The 26,728-nt window shown below is 38.6% G+C and overlaps 1 protein-coding gene across 1 annotated transcript in view; it reads left to right on the top strand.

The window, feature by feature from the left end:
* DNAH5 (dynein axonemal heavy chain 5) overlaps positions 1 to 26,728 on the top strand; it is a 165,414-nt gene that overhangs the window by 62,060 nt on the left and 76,626 nt on the right. Inside the window, exons 30-46 of the mRNA XM_081133505.1 lie at positions 2,145 to 2,298; positions 3,771 to 3,934; positions 5,395 to 5,551; positions 8,265 to 8,477; positions 9,176 to 9,400; positions 10,672 to 10,844; positions 12,095 to 12,273; positions 12,646 to 12,833; positions 13,149 to 13,343; positions 16,464 to 16,598; positions 17,709 to 17,816; positions 19,780 to 19,933; positions 21,228 to 21,374; positions 21,936 to 22,177; positions 24,572 to 24,748; positions 25,140 to 25,335; positions 26,215 to 26,357. Coding sequence (XP_080989631.1) covers positions 2,145 to 2,298; positions 3,771 to 3,934; positions 5,395 to 5,551; positions 8,265 to 8,477; positions 9,176 to 9,400; positions 10,672 to 10,844; positions 12,095 to 12,273; positions 12,646 to 12,833; positions 13,149 to 13,343; positions 16,464 to 16,598; positions 17,709 to 17,816; positions 19,780 to 19,933; positions 21,228 to 21,374; positions 21,936 to 22,177; positions 24,572 to 24,748; positions 25,140 to 25,335; positions 26,215 to 26,357 — 2,950 coding nt within the window. The remainder of the gene's footprint in view (positions 1 to 2,144; positions 2,299 to 3,770; positions 3,935 to 5,394; positions 5,552 to 8,264; positions 8,478 to 9,175; positions 9,401 to 10,671; positions 10,845 to 12,094; positions 12,274 to 12,645; positions 12,834 to 13,148; positions 13,344 to 16,463; positions 16,599 to 17,708; positions 17,817 to 19,779; positions 19,934 to 21,227; positions 21,375 to 21,935; positions 22,178 to 24,571; positions 24,749 to 25,139; positions 25,336 to 26,214; positions 26,358 to 26,728) is intronic.

Raw genomic sequence — 26,728 nt, 5'->3', positions numbered from 1 at the left:
TGGACTAGAAGTGTACATATGTTAATGATCAAGATACAGAGTGAATTTAATTAATGAAGTAAAGTACAGCAGTGCAGACTGTTACAGTCTAACACGTCTATCTGACAGTAAAGCTGTAGACTCGTGGACCCGCATTTCCTGGGTTCATTGCTTCCCTTTGCTCTTTCTGAAATAATTATTGTTCACTGGGATCTTCTCAAATATATGGTAATTGTGTAGAATGTGGATACCAATGAGATGCGAATTTATTGTTATTCTATCTTTAAAAAGCCACTCTTTTCTCTGTGTATATCAATAATTTTAATGTAGGAAGTAGTGACTACTTAAAAATTCTTATTCTTTTCGTTTACTGGGTACATCTGAGTTTGAAATGAATGATATAGAATATAAAATTAGTTCTTAGATATTTAGGCCATTGGTAACATGGAGCCTGAACTAGTTAGGATTTGGCGAGATTTAACGAATTTGGTGATTACTCATTCCCAACTAGAATGAGGGACCGATGGAAGATGACACACCCTAGGGAGGTAGAAAAGGCACACATATAAATTAAGTGAAAATTATCTACGTTGGGGATGGGGAGACTTTGCTTACCAATGGCATTGAATCCACAGAGTTGTGTGAGGAACATGTATTCAATATAAATTTATTGAACAACTGCTTTCTGCCACGGGCTCTTTTGGGTGCTAAGAGGAGGAGTTAACAAAACAAGGATCTCTGTTGCTGTGGAGCATCATTCTAGTGAAAAGCTTAATAAAAAACTCATTAAGATGTGTCAAATATTAAAATAATGTGTTTACAAGTAAGAACGTGGAAATTATAATTTTATTCACTAATATGACTAATATTTGAGAAGACTTCAAGTCCATGTACTGTTGGCCTGGGAGGATCAATAGAGGGGGAAGAAACGGGAGGAAAAGCAATGAGGCAGTACAGGCAGTGTAATCATTTAGGATTTAGTTTGTCTGCAAATAGCAGAAGCACCACACACAACATCACTTAAACAAGACTGAAGTTTATGTTTCTCTTACGTGAAAGAAGCTCCAGGATGGTTCAGGTTGGAGTGGGGGCTCTACCATGTCATCAGGGGCCCAGATTTTGTCTGGCTCACTCTTTTTGTCTTTCCCAGGTATCGCCCTTCTCCATACTATCCTGTACGTCCAACACTGATGCTCACTTTTTATCTAGAAGCATGGTTCTCAGCCTTGGCTACACACTAGACACACCTAGGGAATTTTAAAAAATCCCGCCCTCTGGGCTATGCCCCAGACTGATTGAGTCAGTCTCTGGGGGATGGGACCGAGGCAGGCATTGGTGATTTTTTAATGTTTATGGGATGATTCCAGTGTGTAGCTAAGGTTGAGAACTGTTGATGTGGAACTTAGTCTTAGGACTGCACATTGCTGCAAAGGAGACTGGGAAATTCAGTATTTTAATTGGGCAGCTATGTGTCCAGAAATCGGGTTCTGTATCTAAAGAAAGGAGAACAAGACATTGGGAGGTCACTGTCAGTTTCTGCCTCAAGAGGAAAGAAGGGATGTAGACTAACCATGGGAGAGGCAGAAATGTGGCTGTCAGGGTATGCATGGGGACATACACAGGCCCTCACACACATACACGCCTGACTGGGTTGGACATGAGTGCATGGGAAGTTGGAAAGAGACACAGAGGCTAAGGAGAGATTCAAAATATTATCCTATTTAAAAACTGAATTAGTTATTTGGCTCCCACCAATGGCTCTGTAATTGCTCCATATTATATGAAAAACCAGGGACACCATGGAAAAGACACAGAAGCTCAGTAGTGAGAATATTACTCTCTTGGTGGTAGCAACAATGACCAGAATTATGCTACTATAGCAGCTGAGTGGAATCAAATCTCATGCCTGGTCTGTTCCTTAGGAGACACGTCTCCCACCTCTCTGTGCTCTGGATCAAAAGGGAAAAAGTCTAACAATGTCCAATAAATGGTGGTGAATTAATCACTTTGTAGCATCATTTTAAAAGCCAGAAACATAATCAAAGTTGTAAAGAAGTAGGTAAAAATTAGGATTTTTAACAACCTTTTAAATTTGAAAACAACAACAATAAATTAAAGCATCAAAAGAAACAATCCCTAAATGCTGAATATATTTCCCATTTTAGGTACAATATGCCATTCAAAGCCCAGATTCAGAAATGGGTGCAGCTGCTTTCCAACTCAACAGACATCATCGAGAACTGGATGCTGGTGCAAAACCTCTGGATTTACTTAGAAGCCGTCTTCGTGGGAGGAGATATTGCCAAGCAGCTACCCAAGGTTTTAGAATTTTCTTTATAATTTCATCAGGTGTTTAATTTAGAGAACTAATAACTAATAATTCTTTTAAAAATGCAATTCAACTTCTGTTGAGCCACCCCTTGCCCAGTTATTTTTGTGGTTGCTATTGACTGTTTTTCAAAGAGGAGAGAGAGAGTAATTATGGAAAAGAAGGAGCATGAAAACCAGAGTAAGAGCATCACAAAGCTGTGAGGTTTTATAGGAAGTGGAGGGTTAAAAAAAACAAAGAATGAATGCTTGCATAGTTGACATGCTTCTTCAGATAATTTGAAGGTAGAATTTGGAACAGAGTAGAATTATGGAGTAGTTATCTTGACAATGGTAGGATAATTTGTTCTTCTACTACTGACAGTCTAAAATAACTCACGCCTTACAATATACGCAATTATATCTGAACTGTAAAATTGAGGGGTGGAAATCCGTAGGAAACAAGCTCCCAAACAAAAAGGCCCTCTTCTCAAGTGTGGAGTATGTTTTTCTCATCAAATTGTAATCATCTCACTAGGTAGATATGGAGTGTATTTAAAAAAAAAACCCGCATTTTTTTACCAAGTTTCAAGGATTCTTACTCAATTACCTTAAGTTGTTTGCAAAATCATAACATTTTAACAATATACTTGAGTTTCAGAGGCATGATTATGTTGAGTGTTCTCTTTACTTAGCTGTCCTAGCTATCTCTTTGGTTCATTTTCAGTTTATTTTTTTGCTATCAGTGAATGTATCCATACACTAAAATTTTACGTATTTATTAATTTAATTTTGCTTTCATATTTGGTCTTGTTTTTCTTTTTGATGGGTGGAGGAGAACCTCAAGTTGGACTTAATAATGGAAATTTGCACATACAACATTGAAGGAACTACGTGGGGTTTCTTGCTCTCATATTTGATGGTACATGCGCATTGGAAAAATAAACTTTTGATGATAAAAATAAAAATTATTTCTACTCTCTCAAAATAACCTGCACATTTTGCATTTTTTTCTGAAAAAAATCTATTTTAAATTTTTTTGCAATATTAGTGTTATACTAAAGTTAATGTTATCTTTTTAAAATTATTTTATTTTCTAAATACAGAAGATATTCAATGCTCAGTGTAGGAAAATTAAAAAATGTAAAATTCACTTCATTTAGAGATGACTGGTGGAAAAAATTGGGGGTGACCTTTCCTTCCAGATTGTTTCGTATTGTAGTATTACTTTCGTATCTGTTTCCTGTTTTTAGTTACCATAATGGGGTACGAGGAGTGAGCTAAAGGGTTCTTATTTAAGAAAGGGAGTGGTAGGTGCAAAAGGCCTGAGGAGCATTCACCTGGATCACGTGTGACATTTCAGTGATGTACAACTGCGGTATCCAGATCGGTCAGAAATCGGGCTGTAGCAGGAGGTATGTGAGATGTTCTTTCCTTGAGGTCACAGATGTGTCCAAGTGTGCTTTGTCACCTCATTCTCATAGGAAGCCAAGCGCTTTTCCAATATAGATAAGTCCTGGGTGAAGATCATGAATCGGGCACATGAAATGCCAAACGTGGTTCAGTGTTGTGTCGGAGATGAGACCCTGGGGCAGCTATTACCACACTTGCTGGACCAGTTGGAAATATGCCAGAAATCCCTTACTGGGTAAGTTCAAAGCTCTTTGAAGGCTCTCATTCCATCCTAGAGATAGAAGGGACCAGAGAGATTAGACAGAATTAGCCAAGTCAGTTTTCTTTTGCTGAGGACTGATTCCTGTCTAAAGTTGTACTTTCCAAGTTCCTCACTCACCACCAGCCTCTCTTTATAGCTTCTGCTTTTCTTTGCCTCTTTCAGACTCTGAAAAAAGCCCTCTCTTTTGTGTTGAGGAATTTAGCTCTGGCCCTCACCCTGGACATCCCACTGGAAAAAAAGAGTCCAGCAGTTGGCTGACTATGTACTGTCACGGGTGTCCCGTACAGGCCCTCGAGGTTGCCCCCTGACTGCAGCTTCTGATCCAAGCAGTCTTTCAGTAAAAACTCTAAGAAGAGAATTCTGCTTCTATGAAATAAAAATAATTCCCCCATAGTTTCACACAGGAAACAAGCAAATAATACAAAGAAATAATAATACAAATAAAAAATAAGACAAATAACTAATACAAAGGGAAGAATAGAAATAAAAAAAGACAAAGTTTAAAAAGTATTTCTGGTAAGATTTCAAAAAGCAACTGCAGTTAAAACTGAATTAATTATATTAACATGTGCTAGAAAATGAAGATACAAAGGTAATGGTGTGAGAACAACAGGAAAAATATCCATAACATAAGGAATCACCATAAAATAAAGCAAATATAGACACCAAAGTGCAGTTGAGAGCAGGGCAGTGATAGACACATTGACTGGGTTTTGATAACTCCTGGAGGTGAACCAAGGCCCTTTCACGGAGCTCATTTGTAGCTGGATTTTGTTTTTGCTTCCGTGAGGGATTCATTGGATTCTTTTTTTTAAATCCTCACCCAAGGACATGCTTTTTATTGTTTTTATTAGAGAGAGGAAGGCAGAGGGAGAGAGAAACACTGATGCCAGAGTGAAACATTGATTGGTTGCCTCCTGCATGCACCTCAACTGGGATTGAACCCACAACCTGGGCATGTGCCCTGACCCCAGAATTGAACCCACCACCTTTCAGTGTACAGGACGATGCTCCAACCAACTGAGCCAGACCGGCCAGGGCTTATTGGATTTTTAAAGATACAATTCCACACATGAGACACACCTTTTACCTGACAGCACTGTGATTGCAAATAAAATAAAAACATCCTGTGTGTATTTTTCCTGTTTTCTACAAAGAGAGCACAAGATTTTTCAGATTAAGTCAAATGCATACATTACACTTGTGAAAAATGCAGAAATTCTCCCAGCCATTCCGGAAAAGAAATTGTTTTCCCATCAGAATATAGAATGCTGCTTGGCAAAAGCAGTAACAGAACAAAACAAAAACATTGAACAGGATGTGGGAAAATCAGATTGTCTCAAAACATTTCTCCCCTTTCCCATCCAGGTTAATTTGTTCCTCAGAGTCCTGCTTTGTGTGTTTATAACGTTTATCTTTTCCTGCCCACTTAGGTACTTGGAGAAAAAACGACTTTGTTTTCCTCGCTTCTTCTTTGTCTCGGACCCGGCCCTCCTGGAGATTCTGGGGCAGGCATCAGACCCACACACTATCCAAGCCCATCTGCTGAATGTGTTTGACAACATTAAAAGTGTCAAATTCCATGACAAGGTTCGCCTAATTCTGATTACTGGCCAGCAATGACCATATCTTGGGATCTCTGTTGTCTTTATTAAATAGCTCTCTGATATTGTGTTTACAAAGGATTACTTCCCTGGCTATTAGCTCTCAGCCAATGACTAAAAACAAGCTTTTGGGCCCAATGTACCTTCAGACCTATGTGATTTTTTAATATCCAGACTATAGATTTGAATAACAAGTAGTTTATGATTAAGAATGTATTGTATGTAGCTTTCATGGTTTTATGTGCCAAGTTAACTGTTTAGAAATTCAGTAAAACAGAGAAACCAGTTGCTCTTCCCAGCATGCAGTCTGCACTTGTTGAGCAACTACTACGTTCCAGATGTCATAGTTGACAGTGGGAGCATACGGACCTCTGGGAGTCCTCGCTTTGGTGGAGTCTGTAGCATACAATTAGTGCAGCGGTAGAGCGATGCCGTGGTAAGCAGTTAAAAGCCAGTCACTTAAGTCCAAGCCCCTTGCTATGTGCCAGGCATGATGTTAGTCCTGGAATTCTAAGGAAAAACACATCACAGATAGTACTGAAGTTGTTTTTATGCAGCACATCATTCAAGAGAAATTTGACAGTGAAACTATTGGTAATTTTTGCCTTGCCGAGCTAGTATTATGCACAAAGATCATGGAAATGCTTGTCAGGGAACCCTAACCTGGGTGTACGGGGTGGGAGAGAAGGCTTCCTGCAGGAGAAAGTGGTGTTTGAACTGATGTTCTGAAGTGAGTGGGACATAACCAGGCAGGCGGAGGCGGGACGCGTGGTGCAGCCGGAAGGAAGGGCAGGCGGAGGTGTGGGCAGGAGTGTGGGTGTGTGAGGGCTGTATTAATTTCCCAAGGCTTTGCCGGATTGAACCAACAGAAGCCGACTCTCACAGTTCTGGAGGCTAGAATTCTGAACTAAGGTGTTGGCAGGGTGGGTTCCTACTGGTGGCTCTGAGGCAGAATCTGTTCCATGGCGCTCTCCTAGTTCCGGTGGTTGTCAGAGACCCTTGGTGCTCCTTGGCGTGTAGACACAGTCTCTGCCTTTGTCCTCACATGATGTTCTCCCTGTGACTATATCTGTAAAGACTTTATTTCTAAATAAGGTCCGAGTCACAGGTACTGGGGCTTAGGGCTTCAACATGTAGTTTTTTTGCGAGGGGTTGGGGTTGGGGGAGACACACAATTTAACCCACAATCGGAAGTGATGAGCAAAGGAGGAGGGAGGCATGGACCAGATTCCAGAAGGCCAAGTGCATCGCACTGTCATTCTGCTTCATCCTGAATGTGACAAAAGACATGGGCCGTTTCTATGCAGGGTAGGGCAGTGACCTGATTTGTGTTTCAGGAAGATTCTCTGGCTCAGTGCAGGCGGTGGAGTAGAAGGGAGCGTGGAAACCAGTGTCGGAAGTGACGGCAAAATCAGGGTGGAACAGGCTGAGCTGCTCCAACAAAGTCTTGACCAAGGGGGTGGTGGAGAGGAAGGGAAAACGTGGAAATGGTTTTAAATCAATGTTTGTGTGGGTCTACTGGACATGTGGGTTGAAAGAGCGGATTGAATTACCCAGGAAGTCCTTCCTGATGTTTCATTCAAATCCTCCTGCTGTAGCACTTGAACTTCATGGTGCTTTGGGAGGCTTCTCACTCGCTCATTGAACATTGAAGATAATTTAGATTTCCTCATTTTTAGCCTCTGTTCATAGCAGTTACTTCTTAAAATAGCATTGATTTTTATATGTTTCTGCCATTAGGTATCTACAACCAGCGGCAGATTCTGGTCTTGTGGGTCCTAAATCTTATAAAATTATAAATACCAATTTATATTCAGAACTTTGGAATGGGTCTATGTAAGTCAGAAGCCCTGAAATTTAAGGCTGATTGGCTTCATTAGTACAGTTCTAAATCTGAGATTTAGGATTCAGTTCTAAATCTGAGACCAAGGGGACAATATTCCACTTACTAAAAAATAAAAACAATACACATTCACACTTACTTTATAGTTTGAATTATTTTTTAAAATTGGTATGAACAGCCAGGGAGGTATGTAGGGAAGTAGGCAAGGCACTATTTTTAATGGCTAATTTTAGGCCAGAGATTTAGTCTCAAAGATGTGTCCTCCAGCATTGCCTGATCAGTGACTAGCAGAGAACCATTTGAACCCGTATTTTAGAATGCCAAATGCCATGCTCTTATTGTGTCATACTGCATGGAAATTGAAGTGAAATGACCAGATTAGGAGCTGGATTTGAATTAGAAAACATTGTGAGCAACCAAGAGCTCCTGCAAGGAACACACTGTTTTGTACAGAACTAGAGTTACCTTGTAAGGTGTTTGCATCGATCACATTGGCCAAGTCATTGCTAATGTCAACGTGATAAACTTGTGGTGCGGATGATAGGCTCTTAGAGACTTTCATTACATTTGGGGAAACTAGAGATTTTTTCGATCATCACATTTGTATTGAATATTTCTTTTAGAAAACAAGTTTTCCCCTTTCAAGTATAGACTATTTAAAGGTGATTTAGCATTCCCTTCTAGCTTTCATGGATAGCTTCTTTTTACTGTTTTGAAATTGATTTTATATCATATGTTGACTTTTTTGTTATAATCTATAGCTTAGCTCCGTTGGAAGGATAACATTTGACACCAGGGCAACGGAGGAATTTTTACTCTATGTGAATATAGCTATTTTTTTTTGCTTCTAACATAGATCTATGATCGCATTCTGTCAATTTCCTCTCGCGAGGGTGAGACGATTGAATTGGATAAACCTGTGATGGCAGAGGGCAATGTGGAAGTTTGGCTTAACTCTCTCTTGGAGGAATCTCAGGCCTCATTACATCATGTGATTCGCCAGGCAGCTGAAAATATTCAAGAAACAGGTTTTCAACTGATTGAATTTCTTTCTTCCTTCCCTGCTCAGGTCAGTGTGTTGAAATTGGAAAGTATTTTCTTTACCGAATAGTCATTTTAGAGTTCATACATTTTCTATTGTAAAGTACACAGCTGGCTTCTATTTAACTCTGGAGTTTTATAAGTATTTGCTAAATATAGATAACCTTAAAGATTTCAACTGCAGATTATTTGATTTTATATGTGTTGTAGAGATAGTTGATATATTTTGTTTAATTTAAAAGTTTTTTTTTACTGAACCTCTTTAGTACATAAATCATAAAAAGGTACTGTGTGCTTTACCAGAAAAATGAGACGTATATTTCAGCATTAAAATACAGAAAAACACATTTCCTTAGTCATTGTGACCAATAAAGATTTTGCAAGTATATACTGTATGTAAACCTTGTGTCAGTTTGGGGAAAGCAGGTTTAAGACATGCTTTCCCTTCTAGTAACTTAAAATCTGGCTAGGGAGAAATATGACTTAAACAATCAATGACTAAAATTATAAGAAAAAATTGTAGCTACATAGTAAGGCTATACATGTTTAATTGTCAGGTAAACAATATGAATAGTGTTTTCCTAGGTTCTGATAAAACATACAAAGTGGATCTAATCAAGGGTGACATATTTGCATAATAACCACAGCTACTCACTACATTGTAATTTCTGTTTAGATATATTCATATGCCATATGCACTCATGAAGCCCTTTTTATTTCCATAAGGTTGGCTTATTAGGAATTCAAATGATATGGACGCGGGATTCAGAAGAAGCCCTTAGAAATGCCAAATTTGATAAAAAAATCATGCAGAAAACCAATCAGTCTTTCTTGGAGCTGCTGAATACATTGATAGACATCACAACCAAGGATCTGAGTTCTGTGGAACGAATTAAATATGAGACTTTGATTACTGTTCACGTGCACCAGAGGGATATCTTTGATGACCTGGTAAACGCTTTATAAATGATGTGGCATATACAGGAAGGCAAATACTAGCCACTATCTATGTTTGCCCAGTGGAATTAGCTTGAATGAATTCAACAAAAAGGTTCACTTAAGGCAAAGACTCATCTTCACGTTGAGAGCTTGTTTGTTAGGTGTTTTTTTTCAGTCTTCGGCCAAAATTTCAGTAAATTCCAATCGTCTCTGCCAAGGTGTTATTGAGGCAATGAGACTTTATTTTAAAATTCATTATGTGATTATTTTAAATACTACAATGTCATGTAGCATCCTGAAAAGTGTTCATTTGTCTTGTGCACCTTTTAGATGTTAGTTGAAGACGACCAGTTTCTTGCTACAGAGTTGATAAGTAATATTGCTAGTAGAGCCACTTAGTACTTCCTTTAAGGCTTTTGATAAGTCACATCTTTAACAAGTTTGGCTACATTTTATGTCATTGACTGCAAGTGGGCTTTTCTAATATAGTTGGTGACATTTAGGTGTCATGCAGAGTTTTGTCTTTAAAAGAGAACAGGGTGGAACGAGTTTAGTAGCTATTGGAAATAGGAAATGTGAAAAGAAATGAGATTTGTCCTCTGCTATAAAATAGGACATTAGATAAGAGGCAAGAAGCTCTTATTTTCACAATAATTTTCTGGATCACGTCTCACCCCATTATGTAAAAAAGATTATGAAAGATTGGTTCTAATATAATGGAAATAAAGGCAGCACATTTAAGCTGTTGTGTGCTAATCTCTTAATATTTAAGCACCCTCTTTGCCTCTCTGAGAAAGGGCTCAGGGTAATTTTAGATTTCTTATTTGTCAAAGAAAGATGATTAAAGTGGCTTAAAATTTTGGTTAAAAAATTCAGATAAAAGTATTGCTGAGCACTAACTTGCCATTAGGTTTAGAGATTTTGGCTCTCTGCAAATCTGTATTTTCATAGTCTGTATTTCATGGTTAGGACTCTGGTATTAGGCATTTAAGGGTGCAATTTAAGACACGAGTATCTTAGTATTAAAATATATCATGCTGTTTAAATTGGGGAGCACAATGAGAGCATTCTCTTGAATTTTCCCATACCTATATCTTCTAAAGTATCTTTTTTTTGCTTACCAACAGATGAGTGGGTTGGATACCAATGTAGTTGGCATCTCCGAACTAGTTGGGTAGTCTTTGAGTTCCATTGACTTCACATTATGATATACATGAGTGCTCATGTACGTATTTAATAAGTAGTTCTCACTCCAGTTTTGACCTATACCTTTTTCATTTCAGTGTCTCATGCACATCAAGAGCCCTACAGACTTCGAGTGGCTGAAACAGTGCCGATTTTATTTTAATGAAGATTCTGACAAGATGATGATTCACATCACAGATGTGGCGTTCATATACCAGAATGAATTTTTAGGCTGCACTGACAGGCTTGTCATAACTCCACTCACAGACAGGTCAGGGAAGGATTCTGTGATTCCACAACCTCGTTGCCCCCACCCCCCAACAGTTTTATTCCCTGGAATTGCTCAGGGAATTTCTGCTTAATGTCTCTTTAGGGCTCATGAGCTCTTTTATACCAAAGTCTTTGCAATTCAGTATTCTTAGCCTTACATGTGTGTCTTCACATGGGGTTTAGGTTTGTGTTTGAAACAGACCTTGCTTCCTTTGCCTTCAGTCTTATAGAGGCAAAATTTAAATGACCTCCATGGACATTGAAGTGGGAAAGGGAGTTAATTGCCATGTGTCAACAGGTGCAAATCAGGTGGGCCTTGAGGGACTGTCACACCTGTTGTCATTACAGAGAAAATTAAGATGGTCTTTAGCAGGGAAGAAATTGAGTGTCAGTGCAGGTAAAAAGTGATGGGGAGGACATTGGCCTGCACATCTGGAGTTCTTAATTCTGCCCTCTGCCTGTTATTTACCAGCTGTGTTAGGCAGAAAACTTGATTAGAGGTGCAAAAGGGCCACTAAATCACATAAATGTTCAAATCCCATTTTTTAAAGCAGCAGAGAGACTGGAAAGGAAAGCAGAGAGGGGATGGCTTGAGGTTCACATACATTTAGTATGTCCTGGGGAGAGTACGTACATGTGTGTAAACATATACATGAAGATGCTCTGACAGATCTGTGCTGGTCTCTGGAGGGCATGTCCTAGAGATTTATTCCTTAGTATATGCTCCCAGAAGCAGATGGAAGATGTGATTATTTAGCGATGTGTCCTTGAGACCTCATGTGACCATTGGCCCCCAACTACATCAAATTATGAACTCTCAGATTCAAAAGGAGGTTAATCTGCTTTAATGGTTTCCAATCTGTTTCCTAGAATACTATTTTTTAGATGTGGTAGATCTCTGTGAAGAGGTTGCAGATTTAGTTTTGAAATTGCTATGTACTGTTTTTCATATAGTACATAGCAATATGCAGCAATATGGAGACTCTCAATATGCATCATAAGAAAGGCTGTTTAAGCTTTTTAAGAGTTTTCCAACTTATTTAACCATAGCCCACCCCTCCTTTTACTTGAACACCTTAGTAGCCATAAGGATAAGTGTATTTTAGAAGGCAGTTTTGGAAATGTTATGTAGGGGCAGTGGCCTGGATTTTTGGATTTTTAATCTTTCACGGGTTTCATTTCGCTGCGATGTTTCAGAAGTATGTTCTAGATGCTGGTGCTCTGGTCCTAGTGGTGTCTCTATCCCTCAAGGTGTTATATCACGTTGGCTCAGGCTCTGGGAATGAGCATGGGAGGAGCCCCCGCTGGACCTGCAGGAACGGGCAAAACAGAAACTACCAAAGATATGGGCCGATGTCTTGGGAAATATGTTGTCGTTTTCAATTGTTCGGACCAGATGGATTTCCGAGGGCTTGGACGGATTTTTAAAGGTGAGGGTCATTTTTTTTATTTGATGAGAAATTTCAGTTAAGGTAAAATAGCTGAAAATTTATTTTTCAACAATTGGCTACATTTTAGGGTCATTGTTCAACTTTGTAAAACTTTTTGGAAAATCTGAATCTTGGGTGGGTCAAATGTCAAGGTCACTGGCCTTCTGTAATGTTTCTTTATCACTGCAGGTTGGGTGTTTACAAAGTGCACACTGTGAGCTCTTTGGGGGCACTCTATCCACCATCGATTTGTTTCACTTTATTTTTGAACCAGCTTATCTCTGGCTTGTCTTGGCAGCTGTGTAATGCCCTTTTCCTTGGCTTTCCAAAACTGCATACTAATTGAATTTTCTGTTTTATTTCCTTTCTAAGGACTGGCACAGTCTGGATCCTGGGGTTGCTTTGATGAATTTAACCGTATCGATCTACCAGTTCTCTCAGTTGCAGCCCAGCAAATTTCCATTATTTTGACATGTAAAAAGGAGCGTAAAAAATCTTTTATTTTTACTGATGGAGATAAAGTGACCATGAACCCTGAATTTGGACTTTTTCTAACCATGGTAAGGAACATCTACTGAATCTCTGCCTCTTACCACAGTTTTCATACATCTCCTTGGGCATATGTCACCTACTTTCTATGAATGGAAATTGGGATTGTGACCTTCACTCCTGTTTGAAAGCCTCTGGTGTTAAAGGCTCATATTAATAACTTACCAGGTAATCTCTCCAGTGAAAAGGAGAGGGAGACAGGTGAATGAATTCTCTGGTTGTCATTCCAGATTTGTGGTGTGTACATAATGGGTCTTTTAATGTCATGCTGATGTGTGCTTGCTGCCCTATGATCATATCATTCTCCTTGGGTTTATGTTGTACAGAATCCTGGCTATGCTGGGCGGCAGGAGCTCCCTGAAAACTTGAAGATTAACTTCCGCTCCGTGGCCATGATGGTCCCCGACCGCCAGATTATCATAAGGGTGAAGCTGGCTAGCTGTGGCTTCATTGACAACATTGTTTTGGCCAGGAAGTTTTTCACGCTCTACAAGCTATGCGAGGAGCAGCTTTCTAAGCAGGTGTGACATTCTGAAAGTTTCTATGAATGTGTTTCATTTTTCTATTCAGTGAAGTGTTTTCATTTTGAAAAATTGTAGACTGGGGTTGTTGGCAGGTGCCTTATTGATACAAAGTAGAAAGTTGTATCAGTACAAAAATAATTTTATATACATAGTCTTATTAAGAAGTACATTTAAAGAAATTAATGTTTATGGTGTAGAAATGAAGTGAATACTATATGGACTGATTTAATGGTTAAAGCATTATGGATATTAGTATTTTCTCTTTTCCCCACTGATACATTTATCATAATATGTGTTACGTGTTCTTACGGCTGTCAGCAACCTCTCAATCATTTACTCCTCTCGCTTGCAAGCTCATTACAGTATTTGGCCAAGCTTTGCTATTTGTCTGTCTTGTCTATTGTAACTTCTTTGCCAATTTCCTGCACTGCTTGGAGTAGCAGATTCTGACTTCATGGGATTTCAGAGTTAAGAGGCACAAAATTAATCATTTATTACTTCTGTATTAGTTATCTATTGCTGTGTAATAATGTCACCACAAAATTACTAACTTAAAACAATATATATTTACTATCCCACAGTTTCTGTGGGTCAGGGGTCCTGGCACAACTTGGTTGGGCCCTCTGCTTAGAGTCTAACAAGGCTGCAGTCAAGTGTTGGCTGGGGCTGTGGTTTCATCTGATGCTTGACTGGGGAAAGATCTACTCCCAAGCTCACTCATGTTGTTGACAAAATTATTTTCCTTGAGGTTCTAAGACTGAGGGATTCAGTTCCTTTCTGGTTGTCAGTGGGAGGAGGCCACCACCTTCAGCCCCCATAGGCTGTATGCTGTTCTTTGCTACCTGGGTTTCTCCCACATGGTCATTTGCTTTCTCAGAGTCAGCAAGGGAAAGAGGTTCCAGCAAGATGAGTGCTACAATCTTGTATTAGTCAGGAGTCTTCATAGAAGCAGAACCAATAGGGAATATATATACACACACACACATAGACATATACATATACATATATACATATAAAAAGGTTTATTATAAGGTATTGCCTCACACAGAATGGAGGCTTAGAAGTCCCATGATATGCCATCTACAAGAGGGAGACCCAGGAAGGCGGGAGGTGTAGTTTGAAGGGTTGATGGTGTAGAATCCAGTTCCAGTCTGAAGGCCAGAAAGCTAGGAGTACTGAGGGCAGGAGATCGATATCCCAGTTCAGCAGTCAGACAGAGAAGACGAATCTAACCTCTCTCCAGTCCTCAATGAGTTGGATGGTGCCCACCTCCACTGGGGAGGGCCATCTGCTTTACTTAGTCCATCAATTCAAATGCTAATCTCTTCCAGAAACACCCTCCCCAAAATAGTGTTTAATCACCTCTCTGAATATTTCATGGCCCAGTCAAGTTGACACACAAAATTAACCATCACAGCCCAGCTGGCATGGGTCAGTGGTTGAGCATCGGCCTAGGATCCGGGAGATCAGGGTTTGATTCCCGGTCAGGGCACATGCCCGGGTTGTGGGCTCGATACCCAGTGGGGGGTGTGCATCATTGAATCTATTTGTTATTACCCACAGGTTAACCAATTTACATTCTCACCCAAAAGTTCTTTCCTTGTGAATGTACAAGCACTGACAGAGCCTTCTGACCCAGGCCATTGAGTTTTCCGGTTAGACTGACCCTGTTTTTGCCACCACCATTCTTGGTTTCTTCTGTGTATTGCAGTCTTCACTCATTCTTATCTCTTCTCTGTCAAAGAAATATTTTTTACTATGTAGAAAAACTCTCGCATCACTGACTTCTGCTCTCTTCTTTCAGTATTTCAAATTTTCTCCACTCTTACAGCCCTTACTCCATTGTCTACTCATCTTCCAAGTTATTAGTACTAATTGTGCACACTGCTCCCAGTTACCTTAGCAGATAATTGTTTTGTTTTTCTATAGGTATATCTATATATATATTTTTTGTGGTAAAAGGCATGCAACATTAAACTTAGCACCTGAACCATTTTAAGTGCACAGTTCAGTAGTGCTGTGTATAGCCACAAAACTGTGAGACAGATCTCCAGAACTTTTTCGTCTTGCAAAACTGAAACTCTCTACTCGTTAAACAGCTCATGCCTCTCCCTTGTCCCAGCCCCTGGTAACCACCGTTCTGCTTTCTGTTTGTTTTTGACTACTTTAGATGCCTCATATAAAGTGGAAGCATGCAGTATTTGGCTTTTTGTGCTGGGTTTATTTTACTTAGCACAGTGTCCTCAAGGCTCATTCATGGTGTAGCACGTGGCAGGATCTGCTTCCTTTTGTATGGCAGGTGACCTTCCAATGTATGCAGGCACCACATTTCCTTTATGCGCCGACCACCTGATAGGTGTCCAGGTTGCCGCCACCGCTTGGCTGTTGGGAATAGTGTTATGAACATGGGTGTACATGTGGCTCTTTGAGAGCCCGCTTTCAGTTCTTTTGGATATATACCCAGAAGTGGATTACTGGATAGCATGGTAGTTTTAGTTTTAATTTTTGGAGGAACTACCATAGTATCCATAGTGATTAGAAAATTTGTTTTAATTATTCACTTTATATGTGCTAAAATTTGGCATGCTCGAGTTCTTGTAAATAGGTATTAAGGTAATAACAAAGCTGGGGGCTTAGCTTCTGACTTGTTTTTATCCCCCCGCCCAGGTAATCGCGGAATGTACCTGCTCTGCCTCCTCAGTGCCTCTGCCTATTTGTCATCAGTGCCCACATGATATGATGGTCATGACTGAGGCTCAGTTTTCTGGCTCAGAATTTTAGCTGTAGCGATGTGAGGACATATTCTTATGGATTAAGGAGCAGCTCAAGGGGACGTGTGTCCTCCAAGAGGAAATTTACTCCTTTCTCCCTGTCGAGATATACCTATTAATTCTAATCTAAGGGCTTACATTAATGATGATACAGGAGTGGACTCTTTTGGGTATTTTCTCTATTTGGCCAAAACTATCTTGATCAGAAAATGTATTTCTTCACTAACTGTTTTTATATGTTCTCTAAAGGAAAATCAGCATTTATTCATTTTTGTGGTCAGATTGGTATAGTTTCGATGCGTAAGTTCATATAGAAAACAAGCCCGGTGTTCCTCACATGTTTCAGGTACATTATGATTTTGGTCTGCGCAACATTCTGTCAGTTCTGCGAACACTGGGAGCAGCAAAGAGAGCCAACCCCACAGATACGGAGTCCACGATCGTCATGCGCGTCCTGCGAGACATGAATCTTTCCAAACTGGTAAGATCCACAGATGGAGACGTTCCACTCGCTTAAATATCAGTTCAACTAACTAAGCACAAATGAGATGTAGAAATATTTATTTAATATGCTCAATTTAAAATGCCTAATTATCAGATAAAGTGCTGGAGAGCATAACTTCAAATTACACTTTTCAGTTCTGTTAGTAGTGACTCATGTCTAGTCTAACATATGCCTGTTCCAATAGAATTCAAATGGATTTTTAAAAATCCACAGGTTAAGTTTTCAAATACTTGGAATCATTTGTGTGTTTTACAGCTAAAAATCTCACCTTCTTTAAAGTCTGTAGAGCCTGGCAAAAAATTGTATGTAAATTTTACAAGTGTGTAATAATTTTGTACTATTTCATTAGTACAAATGGTGATTAGCTCATATTTATAAAATACATTTCAATTCCTTGAGGATATTTGTAATAAAAGTCAAATATGGTGTATTAAGTAGATATTTTGCTTTAAAAAAATCAGTGTATGAAAGTCTTAATCTCTTTTTTTATCAGGTAAGAGTGATAATTCATTTTGTACATGGCTTCTTTGTCAAATGGCCCAATTAATGGTAGCATTACCTGAAAAGCTAAATATAAAGTAATTTATAAAGTGAGTTACACTAGTAATTTGTAGCATAATTTGGTACAGACTGATAATTAATTGTCCAGTATCAGTGGATCTATGTACAGAGTGATGGAATGATATATTTTTATTTCAAAATAAAAATATGAACCAAATTCCAATTCATGAATTTGCTACTATCACTCATTAAAAAAATCTTTTTAATTTAAATTAGAAACTTTAGACTATGTAGCAATGCCCCAAGCTGGTTATTTTATAGGAAGATGGTCATGCAGGCAGTATTTAATTTCCTCCCATTTCTTGTCTCCTTTCTCCCTTTCTTCCCCTTCCTTTTAAAAAAAATTTTTTTTAATTTATGGGAAACATGAGGGAAACATCTCTTAACTTCAAAGAGGGTGATTTGTATTTATTAATGGTTATGATGAAATGATCCAGGCCGTGTCAGGGCATCATCAGCTTACCTGGTTGTTGCTATGATTATGCCAAAATAGTGTGTCTGATTTTCCTTTCTTTTCTTTTTGAGATTGATGAAGATGAACCCTTATTTTTGAGTTTGATAGAAGATCTCTTCCCAAATATTCTCCTGGACAAGGCAGGCTACCCTGAACTGGAGGTGGCAATTAGTAGACAGGTAATACATCTCACAGGGCATGAAGTACCGTGTCTGTTTCACCCTAATTTCATGCGAATAAAGTGCAGCTAGTGCAGCCCAAATCTGTGGGTTTGGGGAACAATGCTGGAGGCTCTGACTATTGTTTTTTTGGGGGGAGAGGGCACGGTGATCAGAGTTTATTTTAATATATTATTGCTAGTGAATATAACTTATAGAATAAATACACTCAATTTCAATAAAAATTGCTATGTAATTTGCACAATAGTTATTTCTGCTGTTTACATGCAAGGATTACTTGATTAATATTTTCAGGGAATATAGAAAAACAAACCTTAGGATGTTTAAATTCTATTATTTGTTGGCCTAGGACCTAGTTGGATGTGACTACTGTTTTAAGAGAGGCTATTGCAGTCCAGAAATAGAGCTCTTCTTGACATTGCACAAACACATACCCAGGTGGCTATGTGCAGGTGGCCCTCTTAATGATGGAAACCGTTCCGTGCCAGTGATGGGCCAGCAGGGGATGGCAGGGCTCTGCTGGCTGCCTTGCCCGTGCTGGGCGTGGCTCTGTCCGAGTGTCATTTGCAGTGATCTAATGTGGCTCCTCAGCTGTCATCTTTTTTCCCCATGATCGCTTGTGATTCCTTCCTTGGGCTCTGGGAGAATCTGCTGTGTATCTCTACCCTTAGGTATTTGGATTTCCCACGATATTTGGTGTGGCTTTCACTTTTTATGGTCTCCTAGGAATGAAATTGAATTGTGTAAACCTTATGCCTCTGTTTCCTTTCCTATGAAGAAGAACTGGGGGGATAAGTTTCATAGAAATGGTGATTAGCTCATATTTATAAAATACATTTCAGTTCCTTGAAGGTATTTGTAATAAAAGTCAAATATGGTGTATTAAGCAGATATTTTGCTTTAAAAAATCAGTGTATGAAAGTCTTAATCTCCTTTTTTATCAGGTAAGAGTGATAATTCATTTTGTAAATGGCTTCTTTGTCAAATGGCCCAATTAACTGTAGCATTACCTAAAAAGCTAAATACAAAGTAATTTAAAGTGATTTACATTAGTAATTTGTAGCATGTGAAAACCCTGAACAGTATATACATAGTGTAAAGTAATACATGATTATTATCCAAAATTATTTAAGTAAAAATAAAAGCACCATTTATAGTGTGTTTAGGCATAGCACATTAGTTAAGACCATGGGCCGTGGAGCTGAATTTCTTGGGCTCAAATCTACATCTTATAACTTGACAAGTATTGATCTTGGACAAATTACTTAGTCTCCCCATGCCTCAGTTTCCTTATCTGTAAAGTGAAGACATCAGCAGTACCAATCTCATAGTGCTGTTATGAAGATTAAATGTAGGCTAGTTCGGCACAGAGTAACTTGAATAATGTATTTGATAGATAAAAACTACCCAGTGGATTTATAAAAAGCTCGAAATTTACATGGAATTTCAGTCAGCCTGGTTTGCTAGAAACTTTTCCAGTTGCTGAATGTCATCTTTTAAGTTCAACACTGAAAATGCACTTGATGCTTGAGTCTTTATTTTAAAGTTGCTCTTACAATGTACATTCAATAAAATGTTAACATAAATGCAGTCAATTCCCAAAGAGAAATGCAGATGCTTGGCATAACATTTGATTATGTTTAGCCTTCTTTTTGTCTATGTATATATATTCTTTTATACAATATATATTTTTATTGTGGTAAAATACGTAATATAAAATTTACCATTTTAGCCATTTTTAGTGGACAGCTTAATGGCATTAAGTACAGTCTCATTACTGTGTAACTATCACCACCATCCATCTCCAGGACTTACTTTGTTCTCCGAGACTGAAACTCCATTCCTATTAGTAACTCCCACCCTCTACCCCCCCCCCCTCCATGTCTGTGCGTATTTTGAGCACAATGGTAAATCCAGCTCATTGTTGACGTGGCTCAGTGTAGGGGTTTTGTCATGTTTTCAGGTGGAGGAAGCTGGTTTAATCAACCACCCTCCTTGGAAACTGAAAATCATCCAGCTGTTTGAAACACAGAGAGTTCGGCATGGAATGATGACCCTGGGGCCTAGTGGCGCAGGGAAGACCACCTGCATCCACACCTTGATGAAAGCCATGACAGGTAGGGGGCAGCCAAGCTGCATCGCTCCGGGTGACACATTTAAATCGTTGTGACTCATTTGAATGCCCCAAGAGGAAGCAAAGGTAGACAGGTACATGAATATATTCTTACAGGAGGGAAGGCTGCTTTACTGATAACTGGGTACATTATAGAGACAACATCTTGCATTACTGGACTATAGGGGAAAACATTTCTTTCCATCTTTATTGAGATATAATGCACACCATTGTGCAAGTTTAAGGTGTACAGCTTGTTGATTTAATACATTTATAAATTGCAAAATGATTAACACCATAGTATTAGCTAACAGCTCCTTCACATTCATAGTTATCATTTCTTTTTTGTGGTGAGAACATTGAAGATCTACTCTCTTAGCAATATTCAAGTATATGATGCATTATTATTAGCTGTAATCACCATGCTGTACATCAGATTCCCAAATTTGTTAATCTAATAACTGGAAGTTTGTACCTTTGACTAACATCTTCCCATTTATACCAGCCCCAGCTCCTAGTAACCACCACTCTGTGCTTCTGTGAGTTTGGCTTTTTAATTTGTTCCACATGCAGAGAACTCTGGCCTAATTTTCCAAGTAGGTTTTAATGTAACACCTTTTCTATTGTGCATATGTGTGTATGTGTGCCTGTGGCAGTCTCACAGCATGTAATATTTTAGCATCTGTTTATATGGTTTTATACTTTAAACCTTATTTGTCACATTTCTGCTTATTAATCACAGTCCCTTATGTATAGAATCCAGCACATTTAAGAGTAATTTTAGGGTGTGAAAGATTTGAATACCGTTTTTGAGGTTGGCCACAAAAGAAACATCTTGATTTCCGCAACCTATTAGTTTAGCTTATTTTTGCCAAATGAGCAAGAACACATCCCAGCAAATCGGAGCTGGTAATGGAGAGATTGAGGCATCTTCTAGGTGATGTTTCAGATAGAAGATTTAATTTAGTACACCATAAACCACAAAGTTTTTGAGCTGTGAAATTTGAAGAATTTCTAGATTACATGAATTACTTTGTCAGTTCCAACACGGTATCCTTCCCCCCCCTTATGTAACATGCAGTTTTCTTTTACGGAAGATAAAAACAAATGCGCTTCAGCAGTAAAATATGAGGCTAATTATGACAACCTGGAAATGCAGTAAGACGTATTTTCGAGGCAACTTTGCATTTTCATATTTTGAACACCTGCTGACCCTGCGCTGCAAATTAGTGCAATGTTGCATAATGATGTTTTACTCTACACCTGAGTTGTTTAAAATTTGGATTTACTTGGTATAGATTGTGGAAAACCACACCGGGAAATGAGGATGAATCCCAAAGCGATTACGGCCCCACAGATGTTTGGTCGGCTCGACGTGGCCACGAATGACTGGACTGACGGGATATTTTCTACTCTTTGGAGGAAAACACTGAGGGCTAAGAAAGGTACAGGATGAATTATAAGTACCATTTTTGACATGTACTCCCTAGTAAAACTCGTAGAAAAGCTACTCCCCATAGAATATCTTAGTCATGACTAAGAAGTCGTAAATCAGTATAATATTTGTTCATGTTGAAATACTAAAATTATTGATTAGTGTATTTAAAACCTCCTTCACCTCCCCCCTTATTTTTTGGTTAAGAAGGGAATTATTTTCCTTTTGAAAAAATGTTTCTGCATTCCTCTGATATCTTAGAATAAAATAGATAGGCAAAAGTGTTAAGGAAAACTGGTAGTATTTAAATGAAGTGATTTTACCATAACTGTTTTCACTGAATATTTCGAAATGTTGTTCTTAATTAAGTACAGCCTATTAGCAAAAACCTGATTCTCCTAGAAAATCACTGGAGGAAGTAGGCTTCTTCAGAAAAAAATTGTGGGTATAAAAAATGAAGCCTCCAGATTATTCAGTTTAGCTGTAACACTGGTGTTTGTTTAAGGAAACTCGTTAAGGGCTACAGTCGTGCATGTGTGCTTCCCCTTCCTCCTTTGCTGGTATATTCTAGGGGAGCACATCTGGATAGTTCTTGATGGTCCTGTTGATGCCATCTGGATTGAAAATTTGAATTCTGTTTTGGATGATAACAAAACCCTAACCCTTGCCAATGGCGATCGGATTCCCATGGCTCCGAACTGCAAGATTGTTTTTGAGCCTCATAATATTGACAACGCTTCTCCTGCTACCGTCTCAAGGAATGGAATGGTTTTCATGAGCTCTTCTGTCCTGGACTGGAGTCCCATTCTGGAGGTATGATTGGAATCTTTCTTTCGTGTAATTAAAGAGGAAACAGATCCTTTAGCCTTCCTTTAGAATGCGTGCTGGTTTACCTGCAGACCTGCTGGGTATAATTGCAGTTTAATGCTGATGTTTATGGAAGACCCTGGAATGCTCTGGGACATTCAAACCCAGATCACCCCCTGCAGGACTCTTAGTGGTCTTCTAATCATGTTAGCTCCATAATTTCCAACCCTTGGGTCTTGGAGTAATTGCAAGGCCCAGGTGAATCAACAACCCTACCAGATTGTGACTGAACAAATAACATTTAATGTTATCACTTTGGGGATTCATGACATTTTTAAAAGGTATTCATTCGCATAAAATTTGGGAGCAACGATCTTAGAATATTAACTTGAAGAAGACAATTTATTAAAATTGCATAGGAGGGATTTTTATCAGGCTTGGTAGTTATAATATTAGTTTTAAGTTTTAATTGGAAACGATATTTCAGATAATATCTCCTCAATTCATGATAAGGTATGTTATTTTACTACCACCAATATATTCTAGAGTATATTGCCTATAACTAGGTTATAATTAAATAGATACTGTAGTGTAAGGCAGAATGCTTATTAGAAAAGCCATCTGTAAAACTGTTTTTGACATCATTAGTCAGATAATTTCATTTATGTACATTTTTTTTGAGATGATTTTGATAGAAAACTTATGAATTTGTAATTTGGACAAAGTAGATGTTTATTTTATATTGCCATTAAATTTTTGTGCTTCTGTTTGTGTATGGGTATATCCTAACTTATAATAATGCATTTTCAGAATTTACACAACCGAGTTTTGAAAGGATTTAGATTTGGCAAAGTATGACGATGTGAAGAGGGGATTATATAGCAAAATGATACTGACATATAGTTGGATATGTAACTAAAAATGTTTCTAAAGATTTCAGATTTCATGATTAAATTATCCATTCATTAAGGAGAATACAGAGTAAGTGTTCTCAACCTTGGCTTTGCAAAAGTAATCACCAATGACAGTTCTTATAACATAGATGATTGGGTCACACTCCAACCTACCAAACTAGAATCTCTGGGGAGGGGAGGTTGCAGGAAGGTTTTTTAAAGCATCATAATAGATTCAGGCTTGATAGCTACACATACAGCAAACTCCAAGTCAAAGTGTATTTATGCGATTTTCCTCAAATACTACCAATTCACAAAGGCTTTAAAAAATGCTTTTATGCTACTAGCTAATGAATAGAGTTTGCTATTTATTAAATAAGTTTCTCTTATATCTTGTTCATGCTGAGGCTGAACAGGGATTTTACATTAATGGTAGACCTACCTAATATTTTTATATGCTTTTAAATAATGCAGTTTCTTACAAATGAGTAGGAGGAAGCGAGACCCACAGCAGTCAGGTTGGACGTGTTTAGAGCAGCGCAAGGCCGCACTGAGAGGGTTCTTAGAGGGAAGAGCAGTGGGGAGGGTGTTTGTGGGGATCTCAGCTCCCGGAAACCAAGCCGATCACTGGCCCTGTGTATGATGTTTCTGGTTCCATTGACTTAAAAGTGCTATATTTTGTTTTTTTGTTGATATGACACTATGGTAAATTCACGAGTTGATGAGTAACTTGGAACCAACATTCTTTTGCTTCTGTTTGGAGTCACTAAGAAGGAGCCGATGTCTTGATACCAAGGGAAGTTTCTTCCCCTTAAGAAAATATTGGTTCGTGTCAAGTGCTATTTTGTTATGAATCACAAGCACTTTTCCTATATATTGGGTTCTACAAATGACTAAATTCTCTGTTTTCCTGAGAATTCTTTGATATTTTTCTACATTGGTTATTAATCAACTTAGAAAAAATAGAAGGAAACAACTTTTTGGGAAAATCTTTGTTTCTCATTTTGTAAAATATGGTATGAATTTCCTTTGTTCATCTTTTATTCTGATTTGTTTTAAAAAATTATTTCCAATATTTGCCCCCTCATTTTCTCCTGGCATATTTTAATCAAGAGCTGAAGACGTTTTCTCTGTCTTGGCTACAAGACTTGAGCATATGTGTGGCGTAGTAGGTGGATGTGTGGGCGCTGAGACCAGACTCTGGGTTTGAATTCTGGCCTTGCCACCTACCAGCTGGGGGATCCTGGGCATGGTATTTAAATCCCGTGGACTTCAGTTTCTTCATACTTAAGAGGGGGAGAATGATAACTCCTACCTCATAGAGTTGTTCTGAGCATTAAATTAGTTAATACATGAAAGAATTTATAACAAGGCCTGGCCTATCATAAGTGCAATATAATCATTAGATATTATTATTAATTGATACTTTAATAGCTTTTGTCCCCAAATGGCCATTTTCCTGGTGTGCTAATAAATTTAATTCACGCATGAATCTGTAAACGGACAGGGTTTCCTTAAAAAACGCTCGCCTCAAGAAGCTGAAGTTCTTCGACAGCTGTACACCAAATCTTTCCCGGACCTGTATCGCTTCAGTATCCAGAACTTAGAATACAAGATGGAAATGCTCGAGGCCTTTGTGATCATGCAGAGCATCCACATGCTGCAAGGCCTGATCCCTCCGAAGGTAAGGCGCTCAGTTTTCCCGAGAATTTCTCTCTCGTTGGCAGAGTCATACTGTGCCAAGAGCAGCGATTGAAATGGATTTTGTTAGAGCTGTGGCAGGGGGCATGTTTCAAACTGGGACCTGCATATTTTATATTTTTTCCTTTTTCCCCCACAAAGCGAGTCCTGGATTTGTAGTTTAGTTGCAGGTGCACAGCCATCCGGCAGGCATTCTGAATTTATTTCGCGAGCCAGCTCGGTTGGTATTCCTGGAGGCCTGGGCTCATCTTTCCCTCGTTCTTGTTTGGAGGGAAAACTGTTGGCCCTTTTAATCTTTGCTATTTTCATGAAAACCTCAAAGCAAAGTTTTGGTTTGAGAATTAAGTAATTAGGGTGCTTTTCTTTGGCTTCAGGAGCAGGGGGCCGAGGTGACGCCCGAGCACCTGGGGCGGCTGTACGTCTTCTCGCTGATGTGGAGCGTGGGCGCCCCGCTGGAGCTGGATGGCCGGCGGCGGCTGGAGCACTGGCTGCGGGCCCGGGAGGCGCCGGCCCTGGACCTGCCGCCGGCGGGCACCGGCGGCATGTTTGATTATTATGTCGCCTCTGATGGTGAGGACGCTCGTTTCCATCCATGCGTAACACACGGGAACAGTTACTTAGATACATATTTCTAAGGGGTAACTAGAACTCTTGGCTGTAAAATTGAAATGGGAATTTTCCTGTGTGAAGAAAGCAAACTTGTTTCTTTTTCAAATGGTTATTTCAGTTCTGTTCCAAATGCACTTGCCTCTTGTTAAATATCTCGTATACGGAACTTTTAATGAATTAAAAACAAAATTAACCCCCCCCCCAATCAGATCTAGTTCAGCTGTTCATTTGATGTAATCAGCAATTTATGTACAAATTACAAAGTGTGAAGTACATTTTTTACCAAATATGTGTGTATCTATACATCTGTACCTATATACATATACTTTAAGTATTTACATGTGCATACATATATAAAGTACATATATATACATATATGAAATACATATACACACACAAATAAAAATAAAAATAAATAAATATACACACACAATATTTATATATGGCATCTTAGGGCCCTTTGTTTTTGCAATTAAGGAAGTGAGCGATGAAAAGTTTGTGAGATTAAACATTTAAAAATAATTTTAGGTACATACTATTGTTACAGTGTTCTGTACTTTTATGCATACTTTATGTTACTGAAAACCTAAATATTTTTAAAAAATTTCAGAAGACTTTGAAATATTTCTTCATAGCACCAGTTTGGAATATCTTAGGGACATTTTGACTCAGCTGACACATACTTAAAAAGTAGTTCGATCTCTCTGATTTTAGTGATCTTTTATTTTACGGGGAGTTTTGCGAAGATGCCTTACTGAGATGTCAAGGATGTCTTCTCATTACAGTTAAGTACTTCACAGAAATGAATTTAAAGGGAGGAATGCTGTGTGTTTACCCCAGGTACCTGGACACACTGGGACACACGCACGGAGGAGTATGAGTACCCATTTGATGCCACCCCAGAATACAGCTCCATCCTCGTGCCAAATGTGGACAATGTGAGGACTGACTTCCTAATTAACACCATTGCTAAACAGGGCAAGGTAGGCTCTTTAACTTTTATAAACAATCGCTTATTTTTAAACATGATGGGGAAACACGAATATAAATATTACCCAAATTAGTATGCTTCTTTTATTATTCAGACAATAACAGTGTTAGTGTAGAATAGCTCTCACTCATAATTAATAATTTCTCATGAGAAAAAGTGAATTTTGACTTGTTTTTCCGAAGAGAAATCCTTCATTTTGGATTATTGTATCACTTTGCTAGGGCTGACATAACAGAATACCACAAACTGGTGGCTTAAACAAGAGACATTTTTTTTTTTTTCCACCAGTTCTAAGACTTGAAAATTAAGGTGTCAGCAGGTTTAGCTTTTTTTTTTTTTTTTTTTTAAAGCCTTTCTCCTTGG

Source organism: Miniopterus schreibersii (assembly GCF_964146895.1).
Source record: "Miniopterus schreibersii genome assembly, chromosome: 3".
Classification (NCBI taxonomy): Eukaryota; Metazoa; Chordata; class Mammalia; order Chiroptera; family Miniopteridae; genus Miniopterus; species Miniopterus schreibersii.
Note: the sequence above shows the minus strand (reverse complement) of the source record. Positions and strands in the feature narration are given on the sequence as shown.